The following is a 27,999-nucleotide window of genomic DNA, read 5'->3' as shown; positions in this document are numbered from 1 at the left end:
GCCTTTGTGACCCAGCAGCTGCCGCAGCGAAGTCCACGCCCAGCCAGGCTTCCATCCCATCCAGGCAGACCAGAGTGCTGGTGGGCAAGGAAACCACAGGAAAGGAACAGAAACGGGAAACAAAATATACCGCGTCACATACAAAGGGGAAGAGGAAGAGGAGACCAAAGGAAATGCGGAAATGCTACGTTTCTCTTCCATCTCATCCCCGTACATATTTCTCCTGGTTGTAACATTGCCAGTAAAACCCAGTAAAAACGTTTTCGGGATGAAAAAAGAAAGGTGCCTCAAGCAACAGTAATGAAGCCGTGAATCAGATTATGAGTGTGAGAGCAAGAGAGGGAGCTGCTCTTGTTGCTCTTGCAGCTGAAATACTCCAGGGATGCTTCTTGTGCACAGAAGAATCTTTAGCGCCTGCCTCCTCCTGACGCCTGTCTCTGCGCCGCTCACTTCTACTGTGTGTCGGCCGGAGAACGTCTCCCAGGCTGGGCATCCCTTCATCAGCCAAGATGCCCACCTGGCACTGCCCTGCAATGGCTCAGAGCAGCAGACCCAAGTTGCCTCCCCAGCAAGGTGGGAATGGAGAGATGGGTTTCATCCGGCACTCAGTCCCAGTCTTCCTCCCATTCAGAACCAACCAGAACGAAGACAGTTGTTGACATATTCAGGATGGACAGCGGGAAGGGCTCCGTCTCCAAGGCTAGACATCGCTCCCACTAGACGCAGTGTCAGCAAGCCACCTGGGTGCCTTGAAAGGCGGACTGGACCAAGGCAGGGAGGAGGAGGGGGCCCTCTGTGGCCACAGGGCATGCTGGCTGTGGGCTCCCCATGGAAGGAGAGGCACCTGGACCCCTGAGAGCAGCCGCAGGGAGGGTCTCCCACCCCAGGGACGTCCTGCACAAGGCCCTTGGGTAGCCACAGGGGGCAACAGGAGGCTGGGCTCAAGAAGCCTTGGGCCTGACCCAGCAGAGCAGAGCCCCCTCTGGTGGGCCAGATCCAGCCGCTGCTGCCCGGGACTGTGGGAAAAGAGAGAGGGGGCTTGCCACTGCTTCACCCAGGAGCCCTTGCCCTTGCCGAGGTCCCTGTGCTGGTCTCCGAGGCTCCTTCCTGCATGCTTATGCTCGGTCAGGGGGGCAAGTGCCAGGGCCAAGGCTGTGGGGACACCGTGGGGCTGGGTGCCTGGGTGTCTCCTCCTTGTGGGGTGGGGGCAGGGAGGTGTTCCGACGTGGCAGAGGGAGTCGTGAGAGGCAGGGGGAGAGAAGCTGCCAGGGCTTCCTTCTAGGCTGCATTCTCCTCCGTGGTGGCTGCTGTGTAGATGATGCTGGACTTGATGGGCTGAGAATCCCGTCTGCAGGGGGGGAGTGGGAGGCAAGTAGAGGCACATTTAGGACAGAGTTCTTCCCCCTCTCCCCAGCAGCCAGGTCTCCACTGGACCCCTTTGTGCCTCAGACTGTCCTTCCATTGGGGCAGGTCAGAGACAGAGGCAGGAAAGGGAGCAGCTTTTGGGACCCTCCCTGGGAAGCGGGAGAGGGGAGAGAGGCTGAGAAAGAGCACCGGGGGAGGCACGGGGGCTCCCCCCCCAGCCATGTGGGCTCTCGTGGCACCCCTCCCAGAAGGGGGTCCTAGGCAGAAGCCCCAGATCCAGGAGCTGCCCTGAAGGAGCCTCTGCTGGGCTTTGTGCCTTCAGCTCCAGGGGCTTGCAATGCCCCTCCCCTCTTACCTGCGGTTCTGGGCCTGGTGCTTCCGGACATAGAGGAAGAAGGCCAGAGCAGTGATGCCAAAGAGAGCTGCAAATATGGCGGCCAACACGTCCCCTGTGGAAAGAGAGCAACCTGTTGGTTTGTCCTGGGGAAGGTAGCCAAGGGAGGCCTTGAGTGCTGTGAGGGGAGTGAGGGAGGTCCTGCCCTGTCTGGCTGGGGGGGGGGGGGAGCCCTTCTGAGGCACCTTCCAGGCTTGCATGAGGGGAGCTGTGACCCGCATATAAAGGGTGGCAGTGTGAACCACAAAGCCTGCAGGGAAACTGGTGGAGAAGAGCTCTTGCCCCAGACCCCCCAGCAAGAAGGCAGTGAGGTCACAAGCTATAGTGCCCAGGTGGAGCAAGGGATGGGGCACATACCTGTCTGAAGGGAGGAGCCCACCTGCTGGTCAGCACCTGGAAGCAAGCAGAAAAATGGGAGTCAGATGCCAGGGAGGGGCAGCTGGGGGGCTCCTCTCCCGAGCTGCTAACCAGTGATCAATGTCTCAGGTTGGGGTGTGTGTGTGTGAAGATGGAGGAGGGGAGACACCAGCCCTTAGTTCTGCTCTTACCTGAACTTGTGGCTGGACTCTGACCTAAAACACACAAGACAGTGAATTGTAGGAGGAGCTGTGGTTGTTTTCTTTTATATTTATTAGGCGCTTTGCTCACAAAAATGTCTCAAAGAAGCTTACAGCAGATTCTAGACACCAAAGCCAACAAGAACAAGCCTGCAGAACAGTAAAAACCCCAAAAGCGCCAGTGAAAGGCGTCACCTGCCACACAAAATGGCATAACAGCACTTAAAAGCCTTAAGTTTCAGAGCCAAATGCCCAGGTAAAAGGGGAGGGAGGAGCCTGGTGCCAAAAAAATAAAATAGAGCTTGATTGATTGATTGATTGATTGATTGATTGATTGCGGGGGGAGAGAGAAGACGTGAATTCCTCCCCTCCCAATTTTCACATGTGCCCACCATGGAAGATTTCCCAGAAGCAACCACACAAAAGCCACAGCAACTGTGTAGCCACAGAGGGAGCTTCACAAGGACCCCACTCCCCCCCAAAAAAAACTCTGGGTGGTGCTGAGGCAGTGGCAGAACTTTTGAGGGGTTCATTCACATCTTCTTTGGCAGGAAGAGGAATGGTTTGGCTGTTCCCCAAAGAATAGGAGCAAGAGAAAGGAGGGAGGCAGCAGGTTTGGGAGCAGGGGAGGGGGTTATGTAACACACCACCCAGCCCCACATCAGGCCCACAGCCTATAGGTTGCAGCTCAGCCCAGATTTTAGCTCCCTGGGCGCCACAGCCAAAGGAGAGCCCAGACAAGCATCAGGGAGGCGGCGGCAGTGGCCAACCCGGCCTGAAGAGCAGGGATTTGGGGAGGGAGCAGAGAAGGAAAGGAGCCTGGTGAGAGACGAAGGGGCAGCCAAGCCACCAGCCAGAGAGCCCTACCTTCTCCAGAGGCTGGTTCAGGGTCTCTCCCTGAGGCACCATCTGGGGTGTGGGGCTGCCCTCCGCCTGCAAGGAGGCCAAGAGCGTCAGACCTGCCCCTCCAGGGGAAGCCCCCAGGGCTGCCCTTCCTCACCCACAGCTGCTTCTGCCCTCAGAAGAGGCAGCCCAAGGGGAAATGCCTGCTGAGCCTGCCAACTGGAGTATCAAGGCAGAGGTATGTCTCCCCCTCTGGCCTCCACCCCAGAGGAAGCCCAGAAGCAGAGCTGCCAGCCAGACCTCCCCGCCAGCCCCCCCCCCATTTTGGGGGCAGCCCAAGGCCTTACCTGCTGCAGATCCTGCACTGTCGCCCCCGCCTTCCTCTGCAGGACCATAAGGATCCGGGGCCCTTGGAGAGCCCCCCTCACCTGCAGGATCGAGCACAAGGAGCTGGTCAGTGCTTGTTTTGCGCTTTTGGTCCTTGTGTTCACTCCAGGCAGCAGGCAAAGACGGAGCCCCATAGCGAGACCCCTTGGGCCAGGGGAGGGCCATGGCCCAGTGGTAGAGCTGCTGCCTTGCAGGCAGAAGCTCCCAGGTTCAATCTTGATTGGTGGCATTTACAGAAAGGGCTGGCAGAGAGTCATTCCTGAAATCTGGAGAGCCACTGCTGCTCTCGGAGCATGAGGGTCCAGGGGTCTGAGCCTGTGACCTCTGCTTCCTATGTCCCTGGGGCAACCACCTCATCCCAGGGAATCTGCAGCCCTGTGGCCCAACTTCACAGCCTCCAAGAGGAGTGCAAGGGAGTTGCCACAGCTGCACCTCCAGGGAGCGTGGCTGGATTTGTCATTTGGTGGGAAAAGTAGGGGAGGGTACTGCTCTCCCTGAGCAGAACTTGCAACAGCAACACATATCCCATGACAGACACTTTGGTTTCCCCATAACGGTCTGAATCATAGATGCATAGAATTGCAGAGTTGGACGGGACCACAAGGGTCATCTAGTCTAACCCTCTGCAAGGCAGGACTCAAAGAACTTGCAACCTTGATTTTACTAGTGCCAGGCTCTCACCAACTGAGCTAACCATCACCCAACCATTCAGGTTGCCTGAAACTGCCCCCATAGGTCCCAAGTGCCATGCACATCAATGGCTGTCTTTGGGAGGGGGCCATTGTTCTGCACAGCTTTCCTGGGATTGGCGGCTCTGGATGGGCAGGCAGGCAAAGGAATGGTCCTGGGCTTTGCTCAACTCCATCAAAGGTTTCCTACCCAAGCTTGGTGCTGCTGTCTAATATTAAGAGCCCTTTCACCTGTTCAGTGGAAGTAAGGTCCTCCCTGGCACCGAAGATTCAGGCTCCGTCTGGTATCTCCCCAGCAAAGCCACAGATGCCCTCAAGTGACGTCCATGCCAGGTGGAGACGGCGGAGCCCAAAACTCTCCTGTGGCTGCTGAGCAACTGTCTGGCAAACAATCCTATCTCTTCCTCCAAAGGACTCCACCTGCCCCCCCCCCGGCCAGGCCCAGCCGCCAGGTGAGGCACACCTTGGCTTGGGAGGGGGAACCTTCCTGTGACGCAACAGCCCATTCAGGGAGACCAGGAAGGAGGGCAAGTGGCGGCCCTGGGAGGGAGGCCAGATCAACAGCCTTGCCTGATAACAAGATTGTCCCACGGCCCGAGGAATCAGGGTCAGACTGTGTGTGTTTTTGTGGGTGGGACGGAGGAGGCTAGGAAGTAGCCAAGGACCAAGGGAGGGAGAAGAGAGGAGAAGAAAGGGCTGTGTCTGTCCCAGAGTCATGGACCTCAGTACACAAGAGACAAGGCTGCTCAAGATCACCTTGAATGGAGGGACTGATCCTCTGATCCAGAACGAGACCAAGGCAGAAATCAGTGGGCGAGAGAGGCTGCTCAAAACTCTGAGAATCATAGAACGGTAGAGTTGGAAGGAACCCCAAGGGTCAATTAGTCCAACCCCCTGCAATACAGCTGCTCCCGGTACAGGGAAGACAAAGTAGCAGAACAAGGAGGAGAAGGAAAGAGGTCAGGGCAGGGAGCTACTAGAAACAAAGACTAAAGGAGAGATATAAATACTGGTGAGCATCAGGGGATGAAACATCCAAAGAGAGAAGTGGCCGGACTCTGTGGTGGCAGAAGTGTTTCTGGGGAGGCTCTCCACCTGCCCTGGTCCCTGGCCCTCTTTCAGAGGGGATGGAGAACCAGCGGCCATCCAGATGTTGCTGGACTCCAGCCCATAAATCATGAGAGTTGCGCCCCAAGACCCTCTAGGGAGCCACAGACTGCCTTGGTGCTGTTCTACAGGGTTGGAGATGTGACTGTCCTGAGGCAGAACTCTCAGCTAAGCCCAACAACAGGCTCCCTTACCAGGCGGTTGAGCCCCTTCTGGGCTGTGGAGCATCAGGAAGCTGGCCAGGACACTCCGGCCCTGCAGACTCTGAGGCAAGCGGAAGTTGTCCTGGATCAGCTCGTCCTCATCTCCATGAAGGGTGTCCTCCAGCAGAGAGATCTGAAATGAGAAGGCACAGGTCATTGAGATGAAACATCCGACAGAAAACAACACTCCCAAGGATTCAAAGACAGACCTACTGTAGAGGGGAGTCTAGCAAATCACAGAAACATAGAATTGTAGGGTTGGAAGCACTCCCCAGGGTCATCTAGTCCAACTTCCTGCAATGCAGGAATCCCAGCTGGATCACCAGACCACACACTATGATGGAGAAGCAAGGCAACATGCAGGGAACCGTCTTCCTACAAGACAACCCCTCTGCATGTTCCTCCACCCAGACAGACCTGATCTGGGGACAGCCGAATTGTCTGGTTAAAGATCGTCCAGTTCACCGTCTGGTAACAAGGTGGAGTGGTCAGTGAGCCATTATAGCGGAAGTAGCGACTGAGGTCGTCAGGAAGGAGCTTGGCTACATCAAAGGCAGGAATCCAGGTTTCTTCTCCTGGGAAAGGAAAGGAGGGGAGGGTGGTCCATAGCGAAGGGACCCAGAACATCTGCTTTGTTAGACGGCCCCAGAGAGTTCCAGTAACAAGTGTGTGTGAGAGAAAACACAATGCACAATCTAACACACCTCATGGGCCTTTTTCCTAAATGGACAAACCCTAAACATTGTGGCCTCTCCTCCTAGGGGAGTTGCTCCGGCCCCAAAATATCTCAGGTCCCAAAACATCACGAGGTGTGCCCCCCAAAAAAGTGCAAATGCAAGAAGGGTCGATGGAAGAAGATTGGAAAAAATTCAAAATATATCTTCAAAAGTACTGCAATATAAAAGAATGTTAGAAAGAGGTTGGGAAAAGAATATTAGGTCGTTCTGGTAGATATGATATAATGGACTAAGCAAAAATGAGTTGATGAAATTGATGAATTAGAGGAGGTCTAATCACATTATTTTAATTTTAAAATACGTAAATGAAAATAAGGTTAGAAGGATTTGCTGGAAATACGATCTGAACTAGAATACAAAACTGGGAGGTGAGAGGAGGTCATGGAAATAAGTAAAGGGAAAAGGCTATGTAAAGGTTTAATCTGTTTTTGTTTTATTTTAACTCAATGTATTTTTATATTTTTTGTTAAGTTTTCTTTTTTATTCTATCTTATTGTTCTTTTTTACTTGTTTATTTCTTGCTTTGTTATGGCTAAAGTTTTCTTTGTATTTTGTATGGTTTTTCTTTTTCTTTTTTGGAACTTTAAATCTGGAATAAATATTATTTAAAAAAAAAAAAGTGCAAATGCAAAGCAGAACCCCTGCTCAAAGGGGCTGGAGCCCAGGGAGAGGCAGCCCTGACTCCCCATGGCCCAGCACCCACTCTGCACCCACAGAGTCTTGCATGAATCTTGATTTCCCTAGACGAGGCAAAGCAAAAGGAGCCCAGCAAGAGCTGACAGGCTGGATGAGCATCTTCTGCCCATGGGCTCCTTGCAGCACCCCTTGCTCTTACCTTCCTCATGGACATCATTCAGATGTTCAAGGATGTACTGATATGGCTCGTTTTCCTCCGACCCAACCTGGAATGGCAGTGGAAAGGGCTCTTGAGAGCTCTGAGTGGGGGCATTGGCACCGCTCATGAGCTGGTGCTGGTGGATGTCTCCAATGCAGCCCCCTCCCACTGCCCCAGAGCACAGGAGGAGCTGCTCAGACCCCTTGCACGGCTTCATTTGCCCCCTCTTCCTGCCACCGTCACCTGCAGAAATGCAGCCAGCACAGCCAAGCCTCCGGGCTCGACCATCGCCTCCTGGATGGTGTCAAAGTGGGAGCTGTAATAAACCACATGAATCTGGAAGCAGAAAGAGAGAAGAGCCATGAGTCCCTCAAAAGTCCCATCTGGACCTTCTCCAGCAGCTCAAGAAGTCAGGCAGTATACTCCAAGTGTTTCACTTCATACAGTATGTTTATAGAATGGCATTATGATATTGGTAGCTTTATTTTCCTATATTCCTCCAGGGATGGCCATTCTACTTTCAGGATTTCTTCCTGAGATGCAGAGGCATCTAGCTGGCAGCTTTGGGGCAAAGAATGCCAGATTCAATGGACCATTAGCTGAATTCAGCAAGTTTTCAGCTGGAAAGTCTACACAAAATCATCTATGGCTCTGACCTGGTGGAATGCTCTGTCCCAGGAGACTAGAGCCCTGCAGGATTTAACCTTCTTCCGTCGGGCCTGTAAGACAGAGCTATTCTGCCTGGCCTTTAATTTGAATTCAGCCTGATCTTTTATTTCCCTTCTCTTCCCTCCCCCTCCCCTTTTATGAAGATTACCTGCTCTGGGACCCCACGGCTAATTCTCCCCTGGTCTCCTCGCTGGCCCAAGTAGGACTAATTCAGCCAGCTAGCCCTGGTGACTATCTAATGCTTATTGGATGGATTTCCCCCAAATTGATATTTGAACTTTGAATTTTATTGTTATTCATGTTTTTATACTGTTATTTTATGCTGCTTCTATGTTGTATTACAATTAAGTGTTTTAAATTTGTTGTTAGCTGCCCTGAGCCCAGTTTCTGAACCAGGAAGGGCGGGGTATAAATTTTAAAAAAAAAATATTATTATTATTATTATTATTATTATTATTATTATTACCTATAAATTCAAAAGTGAAATTAATGGCTGCTTTTTTAAAAAATAAATACCTGTGCTTACCTGATATTATTATTTGTACTGTCATCATGGTCATTATTATATGACATCATGCAATATTTTTATACTATTCGATTGCGATACTGCCCTCATTGTTATGGATTAGACTGGACTGGTGAGCTTCCCTCTGAGGTATTTTTTGGGGGGGCAGGGCTGTAAATGTCATAAATCCAGCTGTGCTGCCCCCTCCACCGCCAAGCCCTTCCCTGACACTGCTGATGCAACCTTTGGGCCCCCAGATCAGCCAAGGGCCTGGGGGGGGGTCACCAGCACCCCCTCCTGTCAGGTCTGTGGATCAGGAGGACTGGGGATTCTTTTTGGGGGGCTGTCATAGTTTTTATTTATTCAAACTACTCATAAGCCACCTTTCTGCATGAGACCCTCTCAAAGCAGCCACGCAAGAGGCCAGAAGCAGGCGGGAGCCGGGCAAGGGGCAGTGGGACTTACCTCTCCAGCATAGCGGTGCCCATCCACTGTGTGCTCAGAGCCGGGCTTCAGGGCAGACCCCCAGTGCAAGTGCAGCTGGGCAGCCTGGTATGGCTGCGGGAATCCCCCGCCGGTGAGGGTCAAATTCCTGGGCAGGTCGAGGACCACTGCGGGGGGGGGGGGAGTAAAGAGAGAGACACTCAAGATGAGAGGCTGCTGCTTCCCTCTCCTTCTTTGCACACTGGAGACAGAGCTTCCCTCCTTGGCATCCTTTGCACCAAGGGCACCTCTCAGGCAAAACTCACAAGGCGCCTGAGGGCAGAGGGCTCTGGTGCTCAGCTCCTGCTTCTGGCTGGTGAAGGGCAGAGCAGGATGCTGGAATGGATGGGTCTTATTGGGCCTGATCTAGCAGGGCTCTGACATCACCTTGCCAACAAAAGTCCGTATAGTAAAAGCTATGGTTTTCCCAGTAGTGATGTATGGAAGTGAAAGCTGAACCATAAAGAAGGCTGATCGCTGAAGAATTGATTCTTTCGAATTCTGGTGCTGGAGGAGACTCTTGAGAGTCCCATGGACTGCAAGAAGATCCAACCTCTCCATTCTGAAGGAAATCAGCCCTGAGTGCTCACTGGAAGGACAGATCCTGAAGCTGAGGCTCCAAGACTTTGGCCACCTCATGAAAAGAGAAAACTGCCCGGAAAAGACCCTGATGTTGGGAAAGATGGAGGGCACAAGGAGAAGGGGACGACAGAGGACGAGATGGTGGGACAGTGTTCTCGAAGCTACAAACATGAGTCTGACCAAACTGCGGGAGGCAGTGGGAAGACAGGAGCGCCTGGCCTGCTCTGGTCCAGGGGGTCACGAAGAGTCGGACACGACTAAACGACTAAACAACAACAAGCAGGGCTCTTCTTATGCTCTTAAGTGCCTGCTGGGCACCTGATCCACACTGTCTTCTCACCAAAGGGAAGCCTAGAAACAAGCGGGACCTGCGTGCAAGTCCAGCCACTCTCCCCCCAGCCATTGGCATTCAGAGGCACTGACTCCTCTGGCAGCGCAGGCAGAGCACAGTCCTCATGTCTAGTAGACATCAGTAGGTTTCTCTTCCATGAATCCCACCCCCCCTTGGGTGGGCGGCCATTACTCTGGGCAAAAGTTGTAAGGAAAATGGGTGGGGGGCACACAGTGAGTTCCGTCAGCTTTTCTGTCTTCTCTGCAGGCCGCTGCTTGCACTGCACAGGGAAGTCAGTCAGAGGAGGAGACCCCCTTCCGACAGCCGGCCCAGTTTGGGCAGAACTGCTGGCACTCGCACGCTGGAACAAATCTGAGGCATCCGGGGACAGGAGTCTGCAGGTGGCATTGCAATGGCAAATGTATTCCCAGGTGCCCCCCGCCCGCCACTGGGTGAGGGTCTGCAGCCAGCCCAATTCCACACCCCTGACCCCACACAGACCTTTGCATCCAAGGGATGGGGTGAGATTAAAAATTCCCCATCTCATTTGGATACTTTGTTTGGGTTTTTTTATAAATATTTATTAAAGTTTTCACAATATTACAAAATGAAAAAGAAAAAGGAAATAATACAAAATAAAAAATAGTTTAAAACAATTCCATCTTTTCATCACTTATCTTTCATTTACTTGTTTCCAGGACCTCCTCATACCTCCCCTTTTTGTATTCCAGTTCAATTTATTAGTTCAGCAATTCCTTTCCCTCCTTATTTTATCCTGATCTTTAATCTTAATATATTATAGCATTAATTTACCTGTTAAGAGTCCAATTTTTTCATATTCTTTTATACCATTACGGCTAGAAACCACTTAACTTCAATCCAACATCATTCTAACATTCGTTAATTCTGCAATATTTCTGTAAATAGTCTTTAAATTTCTTCCAATCTTCTTCCACCAACTCTTCTCCCTGGTCTCAGATTCTGCCAGTCATTTCCGCCAATTCCATGTAGTCCATCATTTTCATCTGCCATTCTTCCAGAGTGGGTAGGTCTTGTGTCTTCCAATACTTTGCAATAAGTATTCTTGCTGCTGTTGTAGCATACATGAAGAATGTTCTGTCCTTCTTTAACACCGATTGGCCAACTATGCCCAGGAGAAAGGCCTCTGGTTTCTTCAAGAAGGTATACTTGGATACTTTGACTTCTTTGCCAAATTGATAGAAAGAGGCACCGGTTTCTGGGGTGGGAAACTTGGCGGGAGGCCCCTTCTCCTGCCTCTTCTTGGGAGCTACAGCTGCTGCTTTTGTGGCAGAGGCAAGACCTTCCGGCAAAGACTCTCTGGGCTGCGTAGCAGAGCTCCTTGCATTGCCTCCTTCTCAGCGGGCTGCCTCTCTCTCCAGTAAGAGGAGCTGGAGGCTGGGTCTGTGGCAGGTGCCTCTGGGACTCAGAGGGCCCCTGAGGACCTTAGCCTAAATGGCGGGTCTCTTGCTCTTAATTTTCAAATAAAGGCATACAAATACCAACTCACATGTCATGCAGATTTTTGTACGATGCAAGTTTATCCCACCTTAAACTGGTGTGAAAAGATAGCAGACATTCATATGAGTGATCAACCCCCCCCCCAAAAAAAAGTAATCATCCAATTCAGGCAATGTAAGAACCCTAAGTAAACAATACAACTTATTTAAAATCACTGCATATACTAAAATATCCCTCTCCATAAAAAATAAAATAAAAATAAAATCCATGACCTGGGGATGGAAAAAAAACCAGTTCTGTGATACATGTTTGTGGCCTATTGTGGTTAATTAAGATAAGGTAGAAAATAAAACAAAATAAAAGAAGAAGAAGAAGAAGAAGAAGAAGAAGAAGAAGAAGAAGAAGAAGAAGAGGAAGAAGAATCAGGCATTCCACACTCCAGCATAGTAAGAAGGGGGCTGTTGGTTCTGATTTTTTCATTGATGTGTGTAAATCTGTGGCAATTTAAACTTCCTTCTACAGTGGTACCTCGGGTTAAGAACTTAATTCGTTCTGGAGGTCCGTTCTTAACCTGAAACTGTTCTTAATCTGAGGTACCACTTTAGCTAATGGGGCCTCCCACTGCCGCCGCGCGATTTCTGTTCTCATCCTGAAGTAAAGTTCTTAGCCCAAGGTACTATTTCTGGGTTAGCGGAGTCTGTAACCTGAAGTGTCTGTAACCTGAAGCGTCTGTAACCCGAGGTACCACTGTAGTGCTTTTTATCAGAATGAGGGTATGTACTTGCAAGTAGCAACTATTATTCAGAGAGTATGCAGAAATGGACTCTCCAGCTGTCTTCAAACTTGATATTTCTCTCACTCTGTGTCCCTCTGATTTTGGGGTTTAACATCTGCAGGAGAAAATTCTGTAGCCTGAAAGAGCTCCCATGGAATTGGGCAGCCACAAGGAGGAGGAACATCCCCTCCCAGCCCTCCTGGTCCCTAGGCATCCATCCCTGCCCCCCTCAGTCCATGGAAGACCAACTGAAGGGAGGAGAAGATCAAGAGGCTCTCAGAATAGAAATAAGTGAAGGAGGGCCTGAGGGCAAAGGCACAGCTTCAGCAAGGAAGGAAGGAAACTCGACTACTGGCCAAGAGCAAGACGGAGCAAGATCTGTCCAGGCCAAGTGCAAGAAGATGTGTGCCCTTTTCACTTGCCTGAACAATCATGGGTGTTCCTTCTCTTCCTTCCTTCCTTCCTTCCTTCCTTCCTTCCTTCCTTCCTTCCTTCCTTCCTTCCTTCCTTTCTTTTTCTTTCTTTTACAACAGGCTCTTGTCACTATGGAGCCCTGCTCAGTCTGCAGCCCACAGGAGTTTCCAGATTCGTCTCTACTCCCTGCCTATGCAATCGCTTTGCAAGGGCACCTGTGCATTTGCTCAGCTTTGCTCAACTTTGCAATCTGCCTCATATTTGCATCAGTCAAATGTGCTGAAGGCAAAAACTTTGCATTCCTCCATCCAAACCAAACTGACCCAGAGTAGACTCTTTTCAGACTTTGCTGGGCTCTAATCCACTCAAAAAATAGGCAGAGAGGAAACCTGCTTTGCTGCACAGCACATTGTGAAAGGAGATCATGAGCAGAAAGATGGCATAAGTCAGCAGTAGAGCCATCTACAGTACAGTACAGTGGTACCTCGAGTTACAAATGCTTCAGGTTACAAACTCCACTAACCTGGAAGAGTTACCTCGAGTTGAGAACTTTGCCCCAGGATGAGAACGGAAATCATGTGCCAGCTGCACAGCGTCAGCAAGAGGCCCCATTAGTGAAAGCACTCCTCTAGTTAAGAACAGTTTCAGGTTAAGAACAGACCTCCAGAACGAATTAATTTCATAACTAGAGGTACCACTGTACCATGGATCTGCCCCCCCCCCCCGTTATAATTCAGAGCGTCTCCCCTCCAGTGACTTCATGTGGCAGTGGCAGTGACCCTGGTCCCATCCCTAGAGATGGCCGAGAGCATATGCCAGGGAGAGTGGGCAGGGCTTTCTGAGCAAGACGGGCCAAGATCAGCAAGTGGTCTTTCTAAGGCCAGAGCAACCTGGCAATGGAAAACTTGCCCAATTTGTCCAGGGATCAAATTGCCTTGGCTGCCACATCTGCTGGAGAGAGTCCCAGCTCCTTATCAGTTTGTTCCCCCCACCCCACCCCCTGCCAAGAAAGGAGGTGCCCACATCTTCCCAAACGCAAGAGTAGCCAACAAGCAGGGAGCTCAGCTGGCAGCAGGTGCTTGTCCTTAGCAGATCACACCCAGAAGGGCAGGGATCCACTTCCCGCTCCACCGCTGGCTTCAGTGAGCCAGAGTGAAAAGGTTTGGCAAAGAAAAGAGGCTGCTCTTACCCTGCCCCCGCCCAACAACCAGCACAATAGGCTTGAAGGGACTTTGACTCTTGCCTAACCAGAACACAGCCTGGCTAGGGGAGCAGGCAGAGCCTGGCACCCTCTATCCCCAGTAGGCACGCGAGAGGCATTTGCCCATTCACAGAGGAAGCACCTTGTTGCTAAGGGCTTGTCCACATTTGAGCATTACTGAGCTGCTCATCCGCTCTCTCTCTGGCCACCCCCCCTCCCACAGATTTGAATCTGCCTATGAGGAACAACTTTGATCTTCTGCACCCAAGCCAGCAGACACTCGATACCATCTCATTGGTTGACTTCATTAAGTACCACAGGGCAGGGAGGTAGAGAGCAGTGCCTTATCTGGTGCATTCCTCCCCCCACCATTTAGACCCCTCAGATTTGCCCGTAGAATCACCAGGAAACTGCACAGGCAAATTGTGTGAATGTATTAATTGACACAGTAAACTCTGGTCTGCACAAGGCCTCTTTTTCTGAGCCAGGCTAAACAATCCTTCCAACACCCTCACTGGAAAAACTCCTGCTTTGAGAGAACAAATGGATCTAGGACAGGCATCCCCAACCTTCGGCCCTCCAGATGTTTTGGACTACAGTTCCCATCATCCCTGCCCACTGGTCCTGTTAGCTAGGGATCATGGGAGTTGTAGGCCAAAACATCTGGAGGGCCACAGGTTGGGGGTGCCTGATCTAGGACAAAAGCTTTGCTGAGGTTACAACACAGTGATGCTGTACATAATATCTCCAATATGCAGTATCTCCAAATCTGGGAGAGTTGTGTACAGGTATTAACCAAATGAAAAACAACAAAGACAGAAGATACCTGTCAAAGTCTTCAAATTATTGTGGCATCTCTCTATTAGCTGCGGTCGGCAAAATTCTTGCAAGGATCTTAGCAAACCGTCTCCTAACTATATCTGAGGCTACCCTTCCTGAATCCCAAAAAGGTTTTCAACCTTCTAGGGGGACAGTGGATATGATTTTCACTGCTCGGCAGCTTCAAGAAAAATGCAGAGAGCAAAACCAACCCCTGTATATGGCGTTTATTGACCTGACTAAGGCCTTCGACATTGTAAATCATGCTGCCCTGTGGACTTTCCTTCTGAAAATCAGCTGACCATATAAATTGTGAACATCCTTTGGCTCCTCCAAGATAATATGATGGCAACAATCACGGATAACAATGCCTCTCAAAGTCAACCATTCACAGTGGGATCAGGCGTTAAACACGGATGTGTTATCACCCCAACTCTATTATTCCCATTGCCATGATCCTACACATCGTTGAAGGGAAACTCCCCTCTGGTGTAGAAATCATATAGCAAACAGGTGGAAAGCTCTTTAATCTGAGCAGGCTGAGTAAGGCTACTGTAAGGTTACTGTAACTTCCGCCATAGAGCTTCAGTATACTGATGACAATGTAGTTTGCACGCTCAGAGGATGACCTCCAAGCAATGCCAGAATATGTTTTTTGCTATGGGGAACTGGGGCACTGCCTCCCCCCAGCCCACACCATGAGCCTAGTCTTCCTCACCAATCCTCCCCAACCATAACAACTGACTTTCTGCTCTCTCTCATGTCTTTCTTGGGGTCTGCACTGCCGTGCCCAGACTCCATTCCAAGCATGTCTCTGTTGCAGGAAACCTCCCTGCCCAATCATTCAGTTTGTAGAAACACGACACACACACACACACACACACACACACACACACTCACAAACAACGCTTCTGTTATAAATTCATAGAAAATGTTTTGTGTGGTCTTATTTAGTTGCTTTATTGTAAATGGCACTGTGGTCTGTTCAAGGGGGTCTACAGGCTGCCTAAATACAGTGGTACTTTGGGTTTCAGACGCTTCAGGTTACAGACTCCGCTAACCCAGAAATAGTACCTCGGGTTAAGAACTTTACTTCAGGATGAGAACAGAAATCGCGTGGCGGCAGCAGGAGGCCCCATTAGCTAAAGTGGTGCTTCAGGTTAAGAACAGTTTCAGGTTAAGAATGGACCTCCAGAATGAATTAAGTTCTTAACCCGAGGTACCACTGTACATGAATTAGACATCAATCCCATTGAGCTCAATGGTGCTTCCTCCTGCCACGTAAAGGATTGCAGCTCAGTGGTCTTTGCGAGGGGGAGGATGAGGAGACCAGACTAGGAGTCAGCTCTGCCCACTGGGACCTTCAGCTCCACCCCCCACTGTTGCCCTTCCTTTTCACTCTACCAGGACCCACAGACACGGTTTCTGCCTGGGTTCCAGCAGACGTCCCCTCGTGATCTGACAAAAGAGACTTACTCCAGGCTTCCTCCACCGACTTGCAAAAACACTTTTCCTCTTCCCGCTTTCTGCACATGCTCAGTCCTGCTTTCTCCCACAATGCCCCTTGAGTCGTCAAAAGGCCCTTTGTGCGGTTGCTGCATCCACCGTAATCATTTTGCCTCTCTTTATTTCCCGTGACCTTTTTGGGTGTGGAAAAGCGGCCACCGCCCCCTGACTGGCTTTACACCTGCAGCCGATTCCTCTCACTGAGCTTCCTTTACACTTTCGTATTATAAAAGAAGAGAAATGATTCATGAGCTCAGGTATCCTGCCCTCTCCACTTCCTGGAGCATGGGCTGTTTATGTTTCTCCTCAAATGGCAGCTATTCCAGCCCTACAGTCATCCTACATCCGAGAAGCGCCTTGCAGAAAGTGCCCAGCCAGCCCTCTCTTCCTTGTCTCCACAACAGCCTGGTGAGGCAGGATAGTCTGCGTTCAGGGCATGGCCAGGACAGTCAGAGTACTGGGGGGAGGCCTTTGGGGCAATTCAGCCCCAGTGAGACCTGCCTGCCCCCTCCTTGGGCTCACTTTCTCTATTGCATTAAAGACACTTTGCTGGCACTGAGTCTTTAGGCTCCTCAGGTAAACAGATACACAACAGAAGAAGCTTTTGAAGGTTGGAGTCTATCAGGTGCAGCTGGAGGCTTGATTCCACAAAAATGTATTTCTGCTTCTATGCATTCACTAGTTTCTAAGGAGCCTCAACCTCCCTCCCCCCACTGCTGCTTTTGCAAAAAGGCATTATCAGTCATCGGAGTATCTGCAGTAAAACACGAGAGCCTCATTCAAAGCTGGGTTTGCCCTTGAGATATTAATCATGCAGAGGAGGAAGGTGGGGATGAACCTGCTTGCCCAACACCCTCCCTCGCCTTCCTGGTTGTCCTCCAAGAGGCAGAGGGTCAAGCCACTTTGAGCAGAGAGACTCCGTGGATCCTGTTGGCTCTTCACGCATTTTAGAGCTCGGGGGGGGGGGGGAATCCAGGACTCCAGAGTGCACAGGCAGCCCCCAGAGTTCAAGAGGTTCCCTGCTGCCTATGGGAGAGCAATGACTCACTTTGAACAGAGGAAGACTTTGCAAATGGGGGGAGCTGATCCTTGGAGAGCTCCAAAAGTCCTTTCTTCTGTGTGGAGGTTACAAGAATAATTCTGCTTGGCCCAGCAAAAAAGAGGAGGAGGAGGAGAAGAGGGCTGGCGGAAGGTGGGTAGAAGGGTGAAAGCACAAGACATCCAGAGGGATTTCCCTACATTGGGAGCACCGTACTGCTCACACCACCTGCTCCTCCTTCTGTCTGCCAACCAGTCAGCCAGACACCCTTGAAACTAGCAGCACAAGAAGGGGCAAGATGGCAGGAGACATCAAGGCTTTAGCCTCTGGGATGCTGTTGAATCCAGGAGTCCCACCAAGCTGCAAGCCTGCTCCTTCCCTGTCTAGGGCAGGCTGCCTCCCCACCTCTCAGATGTGAGAACCCAGGACACATAACACCTGTCATTTCTGGATTCAGCTTTAGTTTATTAGCCCTTCTCTGCCTCCAGGCCTTGCTCTAAAACCTCAGCTGCCTCTCCTGATTCAGATGGAGCAGAGAGATAGAGCTGGGTGTCATCTCCACTCTGACTCTCCCAGAAGCTTTATATAGATGTTAAAGTCCACAGGGAACAAGATGGAACCCTTTGGGGCACCACAGGGCAACTCACATGGCACCTCACTGTAGCCTCCCATGACTACCATGGAAACGGACCCAGGAGAAAGAGTGGAATCACTGAAGCACAGTATCCCACCTCCCTGAGACGCACCAGAAGTATCAAAAGCCACCATCTGCTCTCAAATGTGTCAATTTTGGCGCAAGGGGCTGAAGGTCTCTCAGTTCCAGGTGGCCTCGCATGATGCTGATTATTTGGATCCATTCCAGCTCAGGCCTTGTTATGCTATGAAAACACTTTGCTGGTCCTGGTGGACGACTTATGGCAAAGGATGAAGGGGGGGACAAGGGGCACTCCTGTTGTCTCTCCTTCACCTCTTAGTGGTTTCGATACCCTCAATCACAGCAACTTTCTGGTCAGCTGTCTGGACTGGGATTTGGCTTCACAAGGTCCCAGCCCTTTCAGGACGAGCCTTTTCAGAATGATGGAGCCTGGGGAGGAGGCATTTGCTCTGCCCCATGCCCCCTAGCTTAGGGATCCACATCTATGCTTTTCAACCTCTACATGAACCGCTGGGAGGCTGTCATCCCAAGGTTTGTGGTGCAGCATCCTCAGTATGACATTTGGCTCTGCCTCTTTCCCCCACCTCCTTATCCCAGGAAGGCTGTTGGTATCCTTAGCTGGTGCAGGGGAACAGCTCTGGGCTAGATCCTGCCTTTTCTATATCCCACATGCAGCTTGACTGACAGGTGAAGAAGCACTGTGCATCAGCTTCAGCCCACCTGGAAAGGTCTGACCTAGAAACTGTGACCTACACCGGAGTCACATCCAGGCTTAACTACTGCAATGTGCTCTGCATGGAGTTGCTCTGAAAGGCAGTTTGGAAACGTCAGCTGGTCCCAAATGTAACCACTAGAGCAGAGGTGGTTTTAGGGCAGTGCCACCAATTTTCTTGCACTGGGTGCCGAACTAAGGGGGTGTCACATGTTGCAGGAACCCCCCCCCCCAATCATTCAGTTTGTACAAACACGACACACACACACTCACTCACACAAATCAGCCATACATCAGATCTGTACCGTTCCACTTTTATTTTACACCATGAAGGAAGGACTATCAAAGAGGGGAGACTTGACACAAGGCAGCCATAATTCCCCAAGCCCGCAGCGAGCCCTACCCAGTTGGCATGCCAACCTTGATGGTCCTAGACAGAAGATCATTACACTCACATAGGACCTGCATATGGAAGTAGATTCAGTACGGACTGAAACAAAGGACAGTGACCAACGGCCTCGGTCCAGTATACCTGAAGGAGCCGCTCCACTTCCATCGTTCTGCCCGGACACTGAGGTCCAGCACCGAGGGCCTTTGGGTGGTTTTCTCGCTACGAGAAGCCAAGTTACAGGGAACCAGGCAGAGGGCCTTCTCGGTAGTGCCGCCCGCCCTGTGGAATGCCCTCCCACCAGATGTCAAAGAGAAAAATAACTACCAAACTTTTAGAAGACATCTGAAGGCAGCCCTGTTTAGGGAAACTTTTAATGTTTAATAGGTTATTGTATTTTAGTGTTTTTTTGGAAGCCACCCAGAGTGGCTGGGGAAAACCAGCCAGATGGGCGGGGTATAAATTAATTATTATTATTATTATTATTATTATTATTATTATTATTATTCCCTCAGGGCAGGAAACAGTGAACTCCTCTTTGTCCTCAGGAATGTAATCATGGGGAGGGGGAAAGGAGGAACTGGACAGGTGACAAGACACTCAGGTTACCACCACAACTCCTACCTCAACCCCTCCTCTTTGTGATGTGTCAATGATGTAGTCATGATGTAGTTATGATGTAGTCTTAGGGGTGTAGCATGGGGGATTAGTAGCTAATAAAAGTTGGGGTCTTCTTTCGTTCAGGGCTTCCATCTTGTTCCACCTTGTGGCAGGTGGGAGTCCTGTTGCGACAGTCTTCAATCAAGACCAAGCCTACTGGCTGCTGTTTTGCTCTGGTATTCCTGGCTGGTGTCCTTGTTTTTTTTGTCCAAGGGAGCCCTCAGATTTCTCTGTTAACACACAGCTATGACATCGTGAATTAAGCAGAATGGCTGGTGAAAGATGGGGGCTCCCCAAATTTTGGCCTTGCTTTGGGGGCTGCTGAAATTTGAAAGACCAAAGTCCACCTCTGACTAGATCTTTGACAAGGAAGAGAAGTGGTCAGCTACTGTAACCCCTTCTGCTGTCCTGGCTCTGTCCTGCCTTCTGGTGCATTTCTGAGCCCAATTTAAAGTGATGGCTTTAGCCTTTAAAGCTGTAAACCGTTTGGGCCCAAGTTATCTAATGGACTGCCTGCAGCACACACTATCTGCCTGCCCATGGGCTGAAGCCCTCTGCATGCGCCCAACTCCTAGCTCAGTGCTGTTGGTGTCCATGAGAGAGAGGACCTTCCCTGTGGTGGCTCCCATGCCTTTGGAACTCCCTGCTGGTGGATCTGAAGCAGACTCAGCCGCCCGTTCACCTTTGGGAAGGCGTTGAAGTTTCTCTTATGACCAGCCTGTCCTTGAGAAACGCCCTCTGGCTCAGACTGTGGGTTGCTGAGCTGTGGAAAATGTTTTAATTGCTTGGCTGAATATCTTTATTGGTTTTTTTATCTTGGGAAAGTGGGGGATGGGGAGGAAATGGAAGTTTTTTTCTTTTTGTGTGTGTTGTTGATCCTTTTGTAAATGTTGAGAAACATTTTAAGTGAATAAACCATTGAATAAGAAGAAGGGTTGGAGTGCAGCGTGACAGCCACAGGTTCAGATATGAAGTCCCCTGGGGGGCTTCCCCCTGGCCGGGGGGAGGGGAGCCATAACAGTGCAGAACTGGAACATCAACAGAGAAGCAGCTCCACCTGCCAAAGGCCGCCTGGACATCGCCATAATTGGAAGCTGTGCCAACCTGTGGGGGTACCCCCTGCCAGCCTCATGAAAATCCCAAACGGTTGATGTGCCAACGCCTCCCTGCCCACTGGTGCTTCCTGGGTGTGGCTGGGCATGGGCAGGTAGGGGTCTCACCTGTGTGTCCATTGTTCTGGAGGCGGAGCATCTCCCTGGGAGGCAGGCTGTAGTCAGGCAGCAGGATGGGCTCCAGCTGGGGACTGAAGAGGGCGGCCCCCGTCTCAATGTTGATGGGGGACTGCATGTGGCCCCCGCAGTGGGGGAAATCAGAGGCCCACTCTGCCTTGTCTGAAAGAGGAGGGCAGGCATCAGGGGAGGGGTTTTTCCTTCTAGCTGCTTGTGGCCCATCTTGGGGGTTGATGAGGTTGACCTTGAAGAAGCCCTTCGCTCTCATCCTGATGTTGTTGGGGGATAAACTAAGAGGCCATCAAGGACCCCAGAGATGAGAGGCAAGAGGCTCAACTTCTCTTGTCTTGCCCTTGTTGCAAAGTGGCTTCCTGGCGCCTGCTTCCCTGCTATCACTCCCCGCCCCCCCAGCTGGGCCCCACACACCTCCGCACTGAGCCAGGCCTTCAAGGGCACGTGCCAAGGTTGCTCTCCTCCCCAAGGCAAACCGGCTGAATCTCAGAAGCAGCCGGTTCCCACAGGGCAAAGTGCCAGCAGAGGCACCTGAGCTTCCTGCTGGGGGAGGAGGGGGCCAAGGAGCGCCAGAGCCACAGAAGGAGGCCCTGGGGGCCCAGCCTCATGGGAGATGGTGGCACCTGTTCTGCGGCTGCAGAGGACTCCACGTCCACCGCAGTGCCCCCACTGTCTTTGCCCCCACTCTCATTTAGCCAGAACCAGACCCACCCATGCAGGCCTTGGGGTGGTGCTGATCAGGCCCAGGGAGAGCAGGGCAGCTGGCTCTGCGTGTGAGGGAGGGAGCAGGGAGCTGGCTAATCATTAAGCCCCACAGCGTCTGTTTTCTGGCCAGAAGCCTAGAGGAGAGAGGGAGGGGGCAGCCTTCACCGCCAGCCTTTACCTGCATAGCTCCAGTGACTGTTTCCATGGCCAGGAGGAAGACCTGGAAAGAGAAAGGAAAGCCAGGGATCAGGAAGTCTGAAGGTTCTCCAGCAAGGCTCAACAGCTGCTTTACCGGCTCCCATCCTCCTGGTGAGCCTCTGGTGGAGGAAGGGGATATTACTGGGTCAGGCATTATCCTGGGAAAGGGTCCTCTACTCCCATCCCATGCAACCCCACTGCATGGCAGAGGTGGGAGCCTACCAGTCCCTACCTGGTAAGGCAGCTTGGCTATCAACCAAGCTACCTACCTGCCTAGGCCAGGTATAATCCTGCTTGCCTCCAAAGGGAGGCCAGGTGGTCCAGAGAAGAGAGGTGAGTGGCTGCTCCTCCCTCCCTAGAATCATAGAATCATAGAGTTGGAAGAGACCACAAGGGCCATCGAGTCCAACCCCCTGCCAAGCAGGAAACACCATCAGAGCACTCCTGACATATGGTTGTCAAGCCTCTGCTTAAAGACCTCCAAAGAAGGAGACTCCACCACACTCCTTGGCAGCAAATTCCACTGTCGAACAGCTCTTACTGTCAGGAAGTTCTTCCTAATGTTTAGGTGGAATCTTCTTTCTTGTAGTTTGGATCCATTGCTCCGTGTCCGCTTCTCTGGAGCAGCAGAAAACAACCTTTCTCCCTCCTCTATGTGACATCCTTTTATATATTTGAACATGGCTATCATATCACCCCTTAACCTTCTCTTCTCCAGGCTAAACATGCCCAGCTCCCTTAGCCGTTCCTCATAAGGCATCGTTTCCAGGCCTTTGACCATTTTGGTTGCCCTGCCTGCTCTTCCCCCTCCCCTGCTCAGGTGCACTCCACACCTGGCTCGGTTTCTATGGTGATGGGGAGGCCAAGTCCCCATAGCCAGCCAGGCAGCCTCATGAGGGTGGCAGAACTTGGTGTCAATGTATGGCAGGAGAGGCAAGTGGAAGAATATATGGGAGCCTTTTATGGCTCTTTTCTCATGCTGAAAGTTTTTCTCACACATCCTCTCAGTAACTCTTACAACCCTGTAAAGTAGTCCAACAGGATTATTCTTGTCCTGCTGAAGGAACAATGGGAGGGAGAGAGAGATTCTTGCGAAAATTCGCCTCTTGGGTCCACGACTGAGCTGAGATTTCCCCTGGAGGGCTTCTGGGCAAGCACTCAGGCACTGCGGCCCCCTCCCACGAGGCTGTTCGGGGCACTTGTCCCAATAAGCACTTTCAGTTCTTAGCTCAGGGCCCTCTGTTTAGATGGCGGTTCCTTCCTAATCTCCTGCATGACTGCAAAGAAAACTCTGGGCTGTGCCCACTCCCAGATCAAGCAGGGAAGACCCCGCTCTTATCTCTGCACTATCTGCAACTCCATCTTTTGCCCTTTGGAAACCTGCTGCTCCTGGAGCTCCACATGCACCCTACTCGCCCTTGACCCACATGTTCCCCACATATCAAACCCTTAGAAACCAAGAGGAAGGCCAGGTACAAGACTTGAACACAGTTGCCCAGTTTTGAGAGTCTGTTCTGATCAACAGGTGTGCCCTCTGTTGCAGAGAAAACTGCCTTCTATTCCCTGCACCCCCCAGCTCAGCATTGCCTCCACTGACTAGCAGGTGGCTCTTTCCCATTCCTACCTGGAGATGACATGGGGGACTGGACCTGGGACAGAGGGTAGCCCTAACCTTAGGCAGATGGAAGCAGCTGCCCCTGGAAGCAAAACACCCTGGACTGTCCCTATTGAAACCTCCTGCACACAGCACAGGAGGCTGCCTTATACTGAGTCACATCCTTGGGTCCATCTAGGCCAGTGTTGTCCACATTGACTGGCAGCACTGGGTCTCTGGGGTCTCAAGTAGAGAGTCCCTCCAAGCCCTATTCATTGGACTCCTAACCACCCTACTCTGACCTTTCCCCCACCTGCATTCAGACTTGGGGATGTAAGAAGGAACAATAACATCATCTGGGAGGTGGCACTGAAACCACCTGAGGCATTTCCTCTAGAAGGAGGGAGGATTAAGCAAAGCTGAGCACTAGAATGTGCCAAGGACTCCAAAGCAGAAATGAAAATATTATTGCAAAAAGATGATGGGGTTGGGGGATGAGTGGAGGCTCCAGTGGCAGAAGGGACTGAACCATTTTACTGTGAAAAGATGAAAGCTCTAATAAAATCGACACCTAAAAAGGACGGGTGGGCCAGGTGGGCCTTCAGCCCCCCCTCCTTGGCAGCTACTTTGCTGGAGTGCTTCCTCTGCAACCTCCTGCTCAGAACAACTTCCCCCACCAAATCGTTTTTAATGAATTTCAAAACAGTAACCAATACAAAAAGAGAAAAAGCAAGTTTCTCAGGCATACAAAAGCTAAATAAATAAAAGTCATTAGGATCTAAGAGCTCGTCCTCTCTCTTCCTCTCATGGTGTAGCAGTAGTAGTAATAATTTCCCCAGCCACTCTGGGCAGCTTCCAACACATATAAAAATATAATAAACATCAAACATTAAAGACATCCAGATACAGGGCTGCCATAATACCAAACAAATTATAATACACTATATCATTAACTTCTTTACTTCCTTTGTTACAGGATATGGCTGGTGGGCAACAAACAAACACCTCTGGTCTATACAAGCCGACTGCACCCTGGACTGGAGGTTCTTCCCAGACCCTTGCTTCATTATTTGTATATACAATAAAATAATGCCAGATTTCATGGAAATTGTCAGGTGCTTTTTGTTTTGTCCACATGACACTTAATTTGTGTGATAGTGATTCCCCAGTAAGGCTGTTTGCCAAACTATGTTATCTCACTGGTTCATATCTGGAGAATTTAAGTTTTCCAGTTTCTGGCTATGGTTGTATGTGCTGCTGGTAAAAGACATGTTACAAGCTCTTTGCTTTTTAACTGTTCAGTTTCTTCCATATATAAATTAAGCACAGCTAATGCGGAAGAAAATGGAACACCCTGAGATGTAATTAATGAAATTTCCTGAAAAACATTTTTCCGCTCAGAACAACTTATGCCACACATAATAATCCCCTCCTGGCAAGCTGGGCCAGGAGTTCATGTGCCTGAGGGCTGGGAGTGGGCCAGATTCCTGCAGGGTCCCCCCTCTCCCCCGCCCCCGTGCTGGTGGCACAGACTGTAATGTGCTTCCTCCCTGCCCACCCACCCCAAGGGTGTACACACATGCCAGGCCCCTCAGGTGGCCAGTGTCTCTCTTCCCACAAGCCCCACATGGATGTGGCTGAGCCTGCTAAGGAGACGGGTGCTGGTGTCTTTCAGTGGTTCCAAGAGTGGACTGCAGGTGCCTCTTTAAGCCTTGCTCAGCAGGCCTTAAGCCACCACGAGGCCCACCACAGGTTCTAGGGTGAAGCTGCCAGTGCACCCCAAGGCCTCCTGGAACTGCCCCAAGTAATGCGAAAGATGCAGTCTGCTTCCTCTCATACCAACCAGAGAGGCCATTTACTGCTAACATGAGTAAGTTAGGTACAAGGTGGATTGTGGGAGGTCTGGGATAGCTTGGGCTAAATGCAGGAAACAAAAGCAAAAGGTTTGTGCAGAAACGGTAGCATAATGTAGTTTTGTTCAGTTTCACTTTCTGGGGAGACTTTGCTGTTTTGGGCACTCCCCAAAAGCTCAGAGCAAGAGAGGCACTAAATGCCCTTCCTTATGCTCTGCCCAGAACATGGGCTCAGCCTTTCCCACCAGGTGACGAAGGAGAGGTGGAAGAGATAGAGGTGGCTTGCCCAGTAGGGGGCAGAGACCATTTGCAAGAGCCAGAGTGGTCTCTGGCGATTCCACCCCAAAGACTCCCACCTCCCATTTCTCGTCCTTGCTCAGCCCCCATTTCCTCTGCCTGGACTCCATCATTCCACCTCCTCCTCCTGCACTGATTAAGGCAATTCTCCCAACGCTTTGCTGCTTCATTTAAAAAGATGATTCAGTGGGGAGAGCAGTGGCCTCACCTGAAATGGAATGGCCTTTGAGCTAGGCAAGAGCAACAGCGTCAAGGATGCTGCTCAGCTCCTCACAAGACAAGCAGCTGCGGTCCACCCCCTTAGCACCAGGGTCCCACCATAAGGAGCAGGCTGGAGGGGAGGACAGAGGAACTCCCAGTGTTGAGGCTTAGAAAAGGGGGTTGGGAGTATCATAATCAGACCAAGTGACTGAAGCAGCAGGAGCTGGGGAGGGGCAGAAGCAGCACCCCAGGAGCTCCAGTGTTTCACCTCCCAGAGCTCTGCCTGAGAGGAAGCCTATGGATTTCGTCCCATTTGTGGACCTCGGGTAGGAGCCCATCCAGCCTTCTTGAGAGCTTTCTCCTGAACACTTACTGTAGCAACACTTACTTAACCAAGCCCCACCAGCTCCAGTTGCTGGAAGAAAATGCCACTGCGGTTTTCCCCTGAAACCCACAGGATCAGGCTTCCTGATCCCTGGGGTGGAGATGGGAAAGAAAAGCCGCCTTTAAGCCTCCCCCTCCCCTCCAGGTTGACTCACTGTATGTCGCTGGACCCGTCAGTCGCTGCCGCGCCAATGAAGTGGGATGGGGAGAACATTTCAGTCGGCAATTAAACCTTTAGTTGATTAACCAACTTAATAAATTGACTGAACCTGAAGCTCTCTTGTATTTTGCATTACCTGAAGGCTCTGCATGCCCCCCCCCCTTCCAGGGAGCTCACATCGACCCAATTTTTATTTAAAAGCAGCGGGAGGAGAGTACTGCAAGCGCATGCCTGCCATAAGCTGCGCCCCCCTCGCCCCAGCCCCCAGGACATTAAGGCCAGGAGGATCTTGGGCACAAACTGCTGCGGAAAGGCTGGGAAATGGCTGTGGGATCGGGCCCCTGACCGAGCCCGCCTGCTCCCCTCCCTGGCTCCCTGTACGTGGCTGGAGGTGGAACAACCAGACCTGGGCAGAGTATTCAAGAGACTAGGGCCCTGCGGGACTTGACATCTTTCCGCAGGGCCTGCAAGACAGAGCTGTTCCACCAGGCCTTTGGTCAGGGCGCAGCCAGACCCCCTCCTCTGGCAATCTGCACAGAATTTTGCTTAATGGTTGCCATCAATTTGATTTTAATTAATTTTATAATGAATGTTTTTAGAATGCTGGATTATTTTGATTGTTGTTAGCCGCCCTGAGCCCAGCTTCGGCTGGGGAGGGCGGGATATAAATAAAATTTATTATTATTATTATTATTATTATTATTATTATTCAGGTTCTGCGTTCAGATCTTCCTTCAAGATCAATTTCCTCATACAGGATTGCCCCAAAACGGCCATCAAAATGTAGCAGCTAATCCATACATAAAATAGCTCTAGCCTCGAAGGAAAACGAAGTCGAGAACTTTTCAGTCGACCTCCTCGGGAGCCTCGGCACAGCCCGGCTGCCTCTTGTCCGGGGCTCGAGAGAAAGAAGCCTCGGGGGCAGCAGCGCCGGGCGGGGAGGGGGCGCCAAAGGGCCCCTCCTCCGTGGCCCGACTAACTTTGTTCCTTGCCTTGAGGATGGCACAAGCAGAAAGCCCAGAAAGCCCCGCGGGAAAGGGAGGGGGCTGGCGGGGGACGTGGGCCAGTCTTTGCCTGTCCGGCTCCCCAAACTAGACCACCTCCCCCCTCTCCCCCCCAGCCATTGTTCACAGAGGCCTCAGGCCGGGGGCCCGTCGGAGAAGGCGGGAATGGGGGGAGATGCCTCTGGAGGGAGGCAGGCGGGCGAGGAGGCTTCCCGGCGGAGAGGCGCGTCGGGGCGCCTCCACAGCTGGAGCGGGACTCCCAGGACCCCAAGGGGGGGGGGGACTCCCACCGAGACTCTCTCCCGATCCGGATCCTCCGGACCCCGCAAGCCAAGCCAGCTAAACAGACCAGCATCCGCGCCTCCCCTCGCCCCCTTTTGTTCACTCCTGGCCGGCCGCGTTGCTGCGCTGCTCTGGGCGCGGCGTGGGGGCCGCTGGTACCCAGGTGATAAAGCGAGAGCGGGATGGAGTCCTGGGAGGCACTTTCCTTTCGCGCTGAGAAGTCGAACCGGCTGGGCGGGAGCAGAGAGCGAAGGGCACTCTGAGCATGTTCAGAGGCATCCTCTTCCCCCGCGCCTGGAGGTCGCGCCGGCATTCTCGGCCCCTCCAGGGGCGACCTCCGGCTCCGGCCCCGCGAGTAAAGGCGAGGTTGGAGCCGGAGGACGGCACCAGAGCAGCAGCGGCACGCCTGGCGGTCCCTGGCGGAGCGGCTCTCCCTTCTCCACGCGCCCTCCATCCCGGGGGGAGATGCACTTGCCCCCGGGGCGGGGCCTCCCTTGTGGGTCCCTTGGAAGATCGGCGGCTCTACCATGTCTACAGGGGGGTGGGGGGCGGATCTGGGGGCTTCAGCCGCACTGTTGACCCACCTGCCTCCGAGTGGGGCCCCTCCGCGTCCTCTTCGTGGGCGGCGGCGGCGGCCCAGGCGAGCAGGGCGGCCAGCAGGAGGAGGCGGCTGCGGGGCAGCCCTCGCCAGTCCCGGGCGCGCATCGTCCTCGCTGCACGCGGCTCCCTCCACGCCCGGCCGAGT

General features: G+C 51.9%; 1 protein-coding gene and 1 long non-coding RNA gene across 3 annotated transcripts; one reads left to right on the top strand and one right to left on the bottom strand.

Moving 5' to 3' along the window:
* Positions 1-1,129: 1,129 nt before the first annotated feature.
* CA9 (carbonic anhydrase 9) lies at positions 1,130-27,999 on the bottom strand. Of its 2 annotated transcripts, XM_080973551.1 has the most exons (14): positions 27,839-27,999; positions 21,460-21,501; positions 20,556-20,726; positions 8,757-8,902; positions 7,361-7,453; positions 7,118-7,184; positions 5,963-6,120; positions 5,537-5,678; positions 3,507-3,587; positions 3,184-3,249; positions 2,308-2,331; positions 2,117-2,152; positions 1,721-1,814; positions 1,130-1,348 (listed from the first exon to the last, which is right to left on the bottom strand). In XM_080973551.1, the coding sequence occupies exons 1-14, from the start codon at positions 27,957-27,959 to the stop codon at positions 1,279-1,281; spliced, it is 1,311 nt and encodes a 436-aa protein (XP_080829677.1). In that variant the 5' UTR covers positions 27,960-27,999; the 3' UTR covers positions 1,130-1,278. The 2 variants fall into 2 exon arrangements, with proteins under 2 accessions (XP_080829677.1, XP_080829678.1); XM_080973552.1 differs by lacking the exon at positions 2,308-2,331.
* Positions 19,202-24,175, top strand: LOC308458792. The gene is made up of 3 exons (XR_013977667.1): positions 19,202-19,511; positions 21,493-21,590; positions 24,050-24,175. It is a non-coding gene; the product is annotated as an uncharacterized lncRNA (long non-coding RNA).

Source organism: Podarcis pityusensis, assembly GCF_964106645.2.
Source record: "Podarcis pityusensis genome assembly, chromosome: 11".
In the NCBI taxonomy this organism is placed as follows: domain Eukaryota; kingdom Metazoa; phylum Chordata; class Lepidosauria; order Squamata; family Lacertidae; genus Podarcis; species Podarcis pityusensis.
This window is presented reverse-complemented; position numbering and strand designations above follow the sequence as displayed.

What these genes read in the sequence shown, in the direction of transcription:
- CA9 (XM_080973551.1), bottom strand. Translation starts at nt 27,959, where the DNA reads ATGCGCGCCCGGGACTGGCGAGGGCTGCCCCGCAGCCGCCTCCTCCTG. An exon ending in GGCACCGCTATGCTGGAGAG is followed by an intron (nt 7,454 to 8,756) that starts GTAAGTCCCACT and finishes TTCTGCTTCCAG; the next exon opens with ATTCATGTGGTTTATTACAG. An exon ending in GGGCTCCTCCCTTCAGACAG is followed by an intron (nt 1,815 to 2,116) that starts GTATGTGCCCCA and finishes CTCTTTCCACAG; the next exon opens with GGGACGTGTTGGCCGCCATA.